The following is a 12,500-nucleotide window of genomic DNA, read 5'->3' as shown; positions in this document are numbered from 1 at the left end:
CAGCCAGCCAGCCACCGGCTGGGATGGGTCGCAACCTCCTCTGTAGGCACTGATCATTGAGTCACTGCTGGGAATTATCGATTGGTTGGACATAATTGAAGATTTACTGATGGGAACTTGGGTGTTCCTGTTGACTGGAGAAAGTCAAGAGTAGGGAACCTGTGACTCTCTAAGCTGCTGTGGAACTACAGGTCCCAGCATGCCCTTAGCCACAGCAGCCGGAGAAATACAGGTTGCCTGCCTCTGCTGTCTTGCCTTTAAGGCGGGGGCTATCTGTATTTCCATGAAGAGAACACAGCCTGCGCCGTTAATAAGATTGGTAAATAAGATGTGCCTTGGTTGCAACACTAAGAGATTGGAAGTTGTATGTGTGATGGATATTGGTGAGTCCCTTAGATAGAGGAGCGAGGAGCTGGTACTGGCTGCTCTTAGGTGATTACTCATGAAGAAATGTTAATGCTGATGGGATTGCTGGCTGCCAGCCAATACTTCTCCTTTAAATCTCTGTAGAAAGGACATTATGGTGGTTCTGAAGATCTCGTCGCTCCTCGCTGTCCTGGGGTTGGTGGTTTGCCAGATGTACAGCTCCCAGGCATCGCCAGTCAGGTAAGGTGGCTCTGTCTGTCTGGCCCATTCTCTGCAGCCTCAGAGATAATGTCATCTATAGATGACAGAGCTGGCAGACCCTCACCCCTTATACCTCTCTCTCCATAAAGACCCGGCTTGGAGTCGTTACCAGACAGGGTGACAGTCAGTGACTATGAGGCGCGGAGGTTACTTAACGCACTGGTGAAGGAATTTGTACAGATGACGGCAGAGGAGATGGAGCAGGAGAGCGATGGGAACAGGTAAGCCTGGATCCCTCTTCTGGGGCATAACTGGAATTCTGGAGATCACACTGGAGTCCCCAAAATGTACAGAGCACATCAATGCACCTGGGGGGTTATACACAGCACAGAGCACATTACTGTTCCTGATTCTGCACCTAGGGGGTTATACACAGCACAGAGCACATCAATGCACCTAGGGGGTTATACACAGCACAGAGCACATCAATGCACCTGGGGGGATATACACAGCACAGAGCACATCAATGCACTTAGGGAGTTATACACAGCACAGAGCACATCAATGCACCTGGTGGGTTATACACCACACAGAGCACATCAATGCACCTAGGGGGTTATACACAGCACAGAGCACATTACTGTTCCTGATTCTGCACCTAGGGGGTTATACACAGCACAGAGCACATCAATGCACCTAGGGGGTTATACACAGCACAGAGCACATCAATGCACCTGGTGGGTTATACACCACACAGAGCACATCAATGCACCTATGGGCTGATACACAGCACAGAGCACATTACTGTTACTGATTCTGCACCTAGGGGGTTATACACAGCACAGAGCACATTACTGTTCCTGATTCTGCACCTAGTTGGTCGATGTACAGTACAGAGCACATTACTGTTCCTGATTCTGCACCTAGTTGGTCTATGTACAGTACAGAGCACATTATTGTCCCTGATTCAAACCAAGGGGTGGAATTACTTTACCTGATATATACACCTAGGGCCTATGTACAGTACAGAGCACATCACTGTTACTAATTCTGCACCTAGTGGGTCTATGTACAGTACAGAGCACATTACTGTTACTAATTCTGCACCTAGTGGGTCTATGTACAGTACAGAGCACATTACTGTTAATAATTCTGCACCTAGTGGGTCTATGTACAGTACAGAGCACATTACTGTTACTAATTCTGCACCTAGTGGGTCTATGTACAGTACAGAGCACATTACTGTTACTAATTCTGCACCTAGATGGTCTATGTACAGTACAGAGCACACTACTGTTACTAATTCTGCACCTAGTGGGTCCACGTACAGTACATAGTATATTACTGTTACTAATTCTGCACCTAGTGGGTCTATGTACAGTACAGTACAGAGCACATTACCGTTACTAATTCTGCACCTAGTGGGTCTATGTACAGTACAGAGCATATTACTGTTACTAATGCTGCACCTAGTTGGTCTATGTACAGTACAGAGCACATTACTGTTATTAATTCTGCACCTAGTGGGTCTATGTACAGTACAGAGCATATTACTGTTACTAATGCTGCACCTAGTTGGTCTATGTACAGTACAGAGCACATTACTGTTACTAATTCTGCACCTAGTTGGTCTATGTACAGTACAGAGTACATTACTGTTACTAATTCTGCATCTAGTGGGTCTATGTACAGTACAGAGTACATTACTGTTACTAATTCTGCACCTAGTGGGTCTATGTACAGTGCAGAGCATATTACTGTTACTAATGCTGCACCTAGTTGGTCTATGTACAGTACAGAGCACACTACTGTTACTAATTCTGCACCTAGTGGGTCTATGTACAGTGCAGAGCATATTACTGTTACTAATGCTGCACCTAGTTGGTCTATGTACAGTACAGAGCACACTACTGTTACTAATTCTGCACCTAGTGGGTCTATGTACAGTACAGAGCATATTACTGTTACTAATGCTGCACCTAGTTGGTCTATGTACAGTACAGAGCACATTACTGTTATTAATTCTGCACCTAGTGGGTCTATGTACAGTACAGTACAGTACAGTACAGTACAGAGCACATTACCGTTACTAATTCTGCACCTAGATGGTCTATGTACAGTACAGAGTACATTACTGTTACTAATTCTGCATCTAGTGGGTCTATGTACAGTACATAGTACATTACTGTTACTAATTCTGCACCTAGTGGGTCTATGTACAGTACAGAGCATATTACTGTCACTAATGCTGCACCTAGTTGGTCTATGTACAGTACAGAGTACATTACTGTTACTAATTCTGCATCTAGTGGGTCTATGTACAGTACATAGTACATTACTGTTACTAATTCTGTACCTAGTGGGTCTATGTACAGTACAGAGCATATTACTGTTACTAATGCTGCACCTAGTGGGTCTATGTACAGTGCAGAGCATATTACTGTTACTAATGCTGCACCTAGTTGGTCTATGTACAGTGCAGAGCATATTACTGTTACTAATGCTGCACCTAGTTGGTCTATGTACAGTGCAGAGCATATTACTGTTACTAATGCTGCACCTAGTTGGTCTATGTACAGTACAGAGCACATTACTGTTACTAATTCTGCACCTAGTGGGTCTATGTACAGTACAGAGCACATTACTGTTATTAATTCTGCACCTAGTGGGTCTATGTACAGTACAGAGCATATTACTGTTACTAATGCTGCACCTAGTTGGTCTATGTACAGTACAGAGCATATTACTGTTACTAATGCTGCACCTAGTGGGTCTATGTACAGTACAGAGCATATTACTGTTACTAATGCTGCACCTAGTGGGTCTATGTACAGTACAGAGCACACTACTGTTACTAATTCTGCACCTAGTTGGTCTATGTACAGTACAGAGCACATTACTGTTACTAATTCTGCACCTAGTTGGTCTATGTACAGTACAGAGCACATTACTGTTACTAATTCTGCACCTAGTGGGTCTATGTACAGTACAGAGCACATTACTGTTACTAATTCTGCATCTAGTTGGTCTATGTACAGTACAGAGCACACTACTGTTACTAATTCTGCACCTAGTTGGTCTATGTACAGTACAGAGCATATTACTGTTACTAATGCTGCACCTAGTTGGTCTATGTACAGTACAGAGCACATTACTGTTACTAATGCTGCACCTAGTTGGTCTATGTACAGTACAGAGCATATTACTGTTACTAATGCTGCACCTAGTTGGTCTATGTACAGTACAGAGCACATTACTGTTACTAATGCTGCACCTAGTTGGTCTATGTACAGTACAGAGCACATTACTGTTACTAATGCTGCACCTAGTTGGTCTATGTACAGTACAGAGCATATTACTGTTACTAATGCTGCACCTAGTTGGTCTATGTACAGTACAGAGCACATTACTGTTATTAATTCTGCACCTAGTGGGTCTATGTACAGTACAGAGCATATTACTGTTACTAATGCTGCACCTAGTTGGTCTATGTACAGTACAGAGCATATTACTGTTACTAATGCTGCACCTAGTTGGTCTATGTACAGTACAGTGCACATTATTGTACCTGATTCTAAACCAAGGGGTGGAATTACTTTACCTGATATATACACCTAGGGCCTATGTACAGTACAGTGCACATTACTGTTTTTTTTATTTTACACATAGAGGGGCCAAGGTACAGTACACAGCACATTACTGTTCCTGATTGCCTACGTATAGGGTCTGTGCACAGCACAGAGCATATTACTGTTCTTGATTCTGCGCCTAGGGGGATGATGGGCAGTACAAAACACATAACTATTCCTGATTATACCCTATGGAATGGATGTACTTTACATGATATATACATTTAGGGGCCTTTACACAGTGCAGAGCACATTACTGTTCTTGATTCAACACATAGAGGGCCTATGTACAGCACAGAGCACATTACTGTTCCTTATTCTACACTGCTGGGTATATGTACAGAACAAAGCACACTGCTGTTTTTTATTTTATACCTAGGTGCCTGTATAAAGTACAGAGCACATTACTGTGCCTGATTCTACACTGACGAATCTACATACAGTGCTGAGCACATTACTGTTCCTGATTCTACACTGAGGAATCTACATACAGTGCTGAGTACATTACTGTTCCTGATTCTACACTGACGAATCTACATACAGTGCTGAGCACATTACTGTCCCTGATTCTACACTGACGTATCTACATACAGTGCTGAGCACATTACTGTTCCTGATTCTACACTGAGGAATCTATATACAGTGCTGAGCACATTACTGTTCCTGATTCTACACTGACGTATCTACATACAGTGCTGAGTACATTACTGTTCCTGATTCTACACTGAGGAATCTACATACAGTGCTGAGCACATTACTGTTCCTGATTCTACACTGAGGAATCTACATACAGTGCTGAGCACATTACTGTTCCTGATTCTACACTGACGAATCTACATACAGTGCTGAGCACATTACTGTTCCTGATTCTACACTGACGTATCTACATACAGTGCTGAGCACATTACTGTTCCTGATTCTACACTGAGGAATCTACATACAGTGCTGAGTACATTACTGTTCCTGATTCTACACTGACGTATCTACATACAGTGCTGAGCACATTACTGTTCCTGATTCTACACTGAGGAATCTACATACAGTGCTGAGTACATTACTGTTCCTGATTCTACACTGACGTATCTACATACAGTGCTGAGCACATTACTGTTCCTGATTCTACACTGACGTATCTACATACAGTGCTGAGCACATTACTGTTCCTGATTCTACACTGACGTATCTACATACAGTGCTGAGCACATTACTGTTCCTGATTCTACACTGACGTATCTACATACAGTGCTGAGCACATTACTGTTCCTGATTCTACACTGAGGAATCTATATACAGTGCTGAGCACATTACTGTTCCTGATTCTACACTGACGTATCTATATACAGTGCTGAGCACATTACTGTTCCTGATTCTACACTGACGTATCTACATACAGTGCTGAGCACATTACTGTTCCTGATTCTACACTGACGTATCTACATACAGTGCTGAGCACATTACTGTTCCTGATTCTACACTGACGAATCTACATACAGTGCTGAGCACATTACTGTTCCTGATTCTACACTGACGTATCTACATACAGTGCTGAGCACATTACTGTTCCTGATTCTACACTGAGGAATCTATATACAGTGCTGAGCACATTACTGTTCCTGATTCTACACTGACGTATCTATATACAGTGCTGAGCACATTACTGTTCCTGATTCTACACTGACGTATCTACATACAGTGCTGAGCACATTACTGTTCCTGATTCTACACTGAGGAATCTATATACAGTGCTGAGCACATTACTGTTCCTGATTCTACACTGACGTATCTATATACAGTGCTGAGCACATTACTGTTCCTGATTCTACACTGACGTATCTACATACAGTGCTGAGCACATTACTGTTCCTGATTCTACACTGAGGAATCTATATACAGTGCTGAGCACATTACTGTTCCTGATTCTACACTGACGAATCTATATACAGTGCTGAGCACATTACTGTTCCTGATTCTACACTGACGTATCTACATACAGTGCTGAGCACATTACTGTTCCTGATTCTACACTGACGTATCTATATACAGTGCTGAGCACATTACTGTTCCTGATTCTACACTGAGGAATCTACATACAGTGCTGAGCACATTACTGTTCCTGATTCTACACTGAGGAATCTACATACAGTGCTGAGCACATTACTGTTCCTGATTCTACACTGACGGAATCTACATACAGTGCTGAGCACATTACTGTTCCTGATTCTACACTGACGTATCTACATACAGTGCTGAGCACATTACTGTTCCTGATTCTACACTGACGTATCTACATACAGTGCTGAGTACATTACTGTTCCTGATTCTACACTGACGTATCTACATACAGTGCTGAGCACATTACTGTTCCTGATTCTACACTGACGTATCTACATACAGTGCTGAGCACATTACTGTTCCTGATTCTACACTGACGTATCTACATACAGTGCTGAGCACATTACTGTTCCTGATTCTACACTGACGTATCTACATACAGTGCTGAGCACATTACTGTTCCTGATTCTACACTGAGGAATCTACATACAGTGCTGAGCACATTACTGTTCCTGATTCTACACTGACGTATCTACATACAGTGCTGAGCACATTACTGTTCCTGATTCTACACTGACGTATCTACATACAGTGCTGAGCACATTACTGTTCCTGATTCTACACTGACGTATCTACATACAGTGCTGAGCACATTACTGTCCTGATTCTACACTGACGTATCTACATACAGTGCTGAGCACATTACTGTTCCTGTTTCTACACTGAGGAATCTACATACAGTGCTGAGCACATTACTGTTCCTGATTCTACACTGACGAATCTACATACAGTGCTGAGCACATTACTGTTCCTGTTTCTACACTGAGGAATCTACATACAGTGCTGAGCACATTACTGTTCCTGATTCTACACTGAGGAATCTACATACAGTGCTGAGCACATTACTGTTCCTGATTCTACACTGACGTATCTACATACAGTGCTGAGCACATTACTGTTCCTGATTCTACACTGACGTATCTACATACAGTGCTGAGCACATTACTGTTCCTGATTCTACACTGACGTATCTACATACAGTGCTGAGCACATTACTGTTCCTGATTCTACACTGACGTATCTACATACAGTGCTGAGCACATTACTGTTCCTGATTCTACACTGACGTATCTACATACAGTGCTGAGCACATTACTGTTCCTGATTCTACACTGAGGAATCTACATACAGTGCTGAGCACATTACTGTTCCTGATTCTACACTGAGGAATCTACATACAGTGCTGAGCACATTACTGTTCCTGATTCTACACTGACGTATCTACATACAGTGCTGAGCACATTACTGTTCCTGATTCTACACTGACGTATCTACATACAGTGCTGAGCACATTACTGTTCCTGATTCTACACTGACGTATCTACATACAGTGCTGAGCACATTACTGTTCCTGATTCTACACTGAGGAATCTACATACAGTGCTGAGTACATTACTGTTCCTGATTCTACACTGACGAATCTACATACAGTGCTGAGCACATTACTGTCCCTGATTCTACACTGACGAATCTACATACAGTGCTGAGCACATTACTGTTCCTGATTCTACACTGACGTATCTACATACAGTGCTGAGCACATTACTGTTCCTGATTCTACACTGACGAATCTACATACAGTGCTGAGCACATTACTGTTCCTGATTCTACACTGACGTATCTACATACAGTGCTGAGCACATTACTGTTCCTGATTCTACACTGAGGAATCTACATACAGTGCTGAGCACATTACTGTTCCTGATTCTACACTGACGAATCTACATACAGTGCTGAGCACATTACTGTCCCTGATTCTACACTGACGTATCTACATACAGTGCTGAGCACATTACTGTTCCTGATTCTACACTGACGTATCTACATACAGTGCTGAGCACATTACTGTTCCTGATTCTACACTGAGGAATCTACATACAGTGCTGAGCACATTACTGTTCCTGATTCTACACTGACGTATCTACATACAGTGCTGAGCACATTACTGTTCCTGATTCTACACTGACGTATCTACATACAGTGCTGAGCACATTACTGTTCCTGATTCTACACTGACGAATCTACATACAGTGCTGAGTACATTACTGTTCCTGATTCTACACTGACGTATCTACATACAGTGCTGAGCACATTACTGTTCCTGATTCTACACTGACGTATCTACATACAGTGCTGAGCACATTACTGTTCCTGATTCTACACTGACGAATCTACATACAGTGCTGAGCACATTACTGTTCCTGATTCTACACTGAGGAATCTACATACAGTGCTGAGCACATTACTGTTCCTGATTCTACACTGAGGAATCTACATACAGTGCTGAGCACATTACTGTTCCTGATTCTACACTGACGAATCTACATACAGTGCTGAGCACATTACTGTTCCTGATTCTACACTGACGAATCTACATACAGTGCTGAGCACATTACTGTTCCTGATTCTACACTGACGTATCTACATACAGTGCTGAGCACATTACTGTTCCTGATTCTACACTGAGGAATCTACATACAGTGCTGAGTACATTACTGTTCCTGATTCTACACTGACGTATCTACATACAGTGCTGAGCACATTACTGTTCCTGATTCTACACTGAGGAATCTACATACAGTGCTGAGTACATTACTGTTCCTGATTCTACACTGACGTATCTACATACAGTGCTGAGCACATTACTGTTCCTGATTCTACACTGACGTATCTACATACAGTGCTGAGCACATTACTGTTCCTGATTCTACACTGAGGAATCTACATACAGTGCTGAGTACATTACTGTTCCTGATTCTACACTGACGTATCTACATACAGTGCTGAGTACATTACTGTTCCTGATTCTACACTGACGTATCTACATACAGTGCTGAGCACATTACTGTTCCTGATTCTACACTGAGGAATCTACATACAGTGCTGAGCACATTACTGTTCCTGATTCTACACTGACGAATCTACATACAGTGCTGAGTACATTACTGTTCCTGATTCTACACTGAGGAATCTACATACAGTGCTGAGCACATTACTGTTCCTGATTCTACACTGAGGAATCTACATACAGTGCTGAGCACATTACTGTTCCTGATTCTACACTGACGAATCTACATACAGTGCTGAGCACATTACTGTTCCTGATTCTACACTGAGGAATCTACATACAGTGCTGAGCACATTACTGTTCCTGATTCTACACTGACGTATCTACATACAGTGCTGAGCACATTACTGTTCCTGATTCTACACTGACGTATCTACATACAGTGCTGAGCACATTACTGTTCCTGATTCTACACTGACGTATCTACATACAGTGCTGAGCACATTACTGTTCCTGATTCTACACTGACGAATCTACATACAGTGCTGAGCACATTACTGTTCCTGATTCTACACTGAGGAATCTACATACAGTGCTGAGCACATTACTGTTCCTGATTCTACACTGACGTATCTACATACAGTGCTGAGCACATTACTGTTCCTGATTCTACACTGACGAATCTACATACAGTGCTGAGTACATTACTGTTCCTGATTCTACACTGACGTATCTACATACAGTGCTGAGCACATTACTGTTCCTGATTCTACACTGACGTATCTACATACAGTGCTGAGTACATTACTGTTCCTGATTCTACACTGACGTATCTACATACAGTGCTGAGCACATTACTGTTCCTGATTCTACACTGACGTATCTACATACAGTGCTGAGCACATTACTGTTCCTGATTCTACACTGAGGAATCTACATACAGTGCTGAGCACATTACTGTTCCTGATTCTACACTGACGTATCTACATACAGTGCTGAGCACATTACTGTTCCTGATTCTACACTGACGTATCTACATACAGTGCTGAGTACATTACTGTTCCTGATTCTACACTGAGAATCTACATACAGTGCTGAGCACATTACTGTTCCTGATTCTACACTGACGTATCTACATACAGTGCTGAGCACATTACTGTTCCTGATTCTACACTGAGGAATCTACATACAGTGCTGAGCACATTACTGTTCCTGATTCTACACTGAGGAATCTACATACAGTGCTGAGCACATTACTGTTCCTGATTCTACACTGACGTATCTACATACAGTGCTGAGCACATTACTGTTCCTGATTCTACACTGACGTATCTACATACAGTGCTGAGCACATTACTGTTCCTGATTCTACACTGACGAATCTACATACAGTGCTGAGCACATTACTGTTCCTGATTCTACACTGACGTATCTACATACAGTGCTGAGCACATTACTGTTCCTGATTCTACACTGACGTATCTACATACAGTGCTGAGCACATTACTGTTCCTGATTCTACACTGACGAATCTACATACAGTGCTGAGTACATTACTGTTCCTGATTCTACACTGACGGAATCTACATACAGTGCTGAGCACATTACTGTTCCTGATTCTACACTGACGTATCTACATACAGTGCTGAGCACATTACTGTTCCTGATTCTACACTGACGTATCTACATACAGTGCTGAGCACATTACTGTTCCTGATTCTACACTGACGTATCTACATACAGTGCTGAGTACATTACTGTTCCTGATTCTACACTGACGTATCTACATACAGTGCTGAGCACATTACTGTTCCTGATTCTACACTGAGGAATCTACATACAGTGCTGAGTACATTACTGTTCCTGATTCTACACTGAGGAATCTACATACAGTGCTGAGCACATTACTGTCCTGATTCTACACTGACGTATCTACATACAGTGCTGAGCACATTACTGTTCCTGATTCTACACTGACGAATCTACATACAGTGCTGAGCACATTACTGTTCCTGATTCTACACTGAGGAATCTACATACAGTGCTGAGCACATTACTGTTCCTGATTCTACACTGAGGAATCTACATACAGTGCTGAGCACATTACTGTCCTGATTCTACACTGACGTATCTACATACAGTGCTGAGCACATTACTGTTCCTGATTCTACACTGACGAATCTACATACAGTGCTGAGCACATTACTGTTCCTGATTCTACACTGACGTATCTACATACAGTGCTGAGCACATTACTGTTCCTGATTCTACACTGACGTATCTACATACAGTGCTGAGCACATTACTGTTCCTGATTCTACACTGACGAATCTACATACAGTGCTGAGCACATTACTGTTCCTGATTCTACACTGACGAATCTACATACAGTGCTGAGCACATTACTGTTCCTGATTCTACACTGACGAATCTACATACAGTGCTGAGCACATTACTGTTCCTGATTCTACACTGACGGAATCTACATACAGTGCTGAGCACATTACTGTTCCTGATTCTACACTGACGTATCTACATACAGTGCTGAGCACATTACTGTTCCTGATTCTACACTGACGTATCTACATACAGTGCTGAGTACATTACTGTTCCTGATTCTACACTGACGAATCTACATACAGTGCTGAGCACATTACTGTTCCTGATTCTACACTGACGTATCTACATACAGTGCTGAGCACATTACTGTTCCTGATTCTACACTGACGAATCTACATACAGTGCTGAGCACATTACTGTTCCTGATTCTACACTGACGTATCTACATACAGTGCTGAGCTACATTACTGTTCCTGATTCTACACTGACGTATCTACATACAGTGCTGAGTACATTACTGTTCCTGATTCTACACTGACGAATCTACATACAGTGCTGAGCACATTACTGTTCCTGATTCTACACTGACGTATCTACATACAGTGCTGAGCACATTACTGTTCCTGATTCTACACTGACGAATCTACATACAGTGCTGAGCACATTACTGTTCCTGATTCTACACTGACGTATCTACATACAGTGCTGAGCACATTACTGTTCCTGATTCTACACTGACGAATCTACATACAGTGCTGAGCACATTACTGTTCCTGATTCTACACTGACGTATCTACATACAGTGCTGAGCACATTACTGTTCCTGATTCTACACTGACGATCTACATACAGTGCTGAGCACATTACTGTTCCTGATTCTACACTGACGAATCTACATACAGTGCTGAGCACATTACTGTTCCTGATTCTACACTGACGTATCTACATACAGTGCTGAGCACATTACTGTTCCTGATTCTACACTGACGAATCTACATACAGTGCTGAGCACATTACTGTTCCTGATTCTACACTGACGTATCTACATACAGTGCTGAGCACAT

At 42.3% G+C, this 12,500-nt stretch overlaps 1 protein-coding gene across 4 annotated transcripts in view; it reads left to right on the top strand.

The window, feature by feature from the left end:
- Nucleotides 1–12,500, top strand: part of CALCB (calcitonin related polypeptide beta) — a 33,753-nt gene that overhangs the window by 5,093 nt on the left and 16,160 nt on the right. For all 4 annotated transcript variants that reach the window (XM_063946071.1, XM_063946070.1, XM_063946069.1 and 1 more), the window contains exons 2-3: nt 511–606; nt 717–848. In XM_063946071.1, the coding sequence (XP_063802141.1) occupies nt 511–606; nt 717–848 (228 nt within the window). The remainder of the gene's footprint in view (nt 1–510; nt 607–716; nt 849–12,500) is intronic.

Source organism: Pseudophryne corroboree, chromosome 11 (assembly GCF_028390025.1).
Source record: "Pseudophryne corroboree isolate aPseCor3 chromosome 11, aPseCor3.hap2, whole genome shotgun sequence".
In the NCBI taxonomy this organism is placed as follows: Eukaryota; Metazoa; Chordata; class Amphibia; order Anura; family Myobatrachidae; genus Pseudophryne; species Pseudophryne corroboree.
The sequence above is the reverse complement of the archived record's forward strand: the minus strand, read 5'-3'. Positions and strand labels throughout refer to the sequence as shown.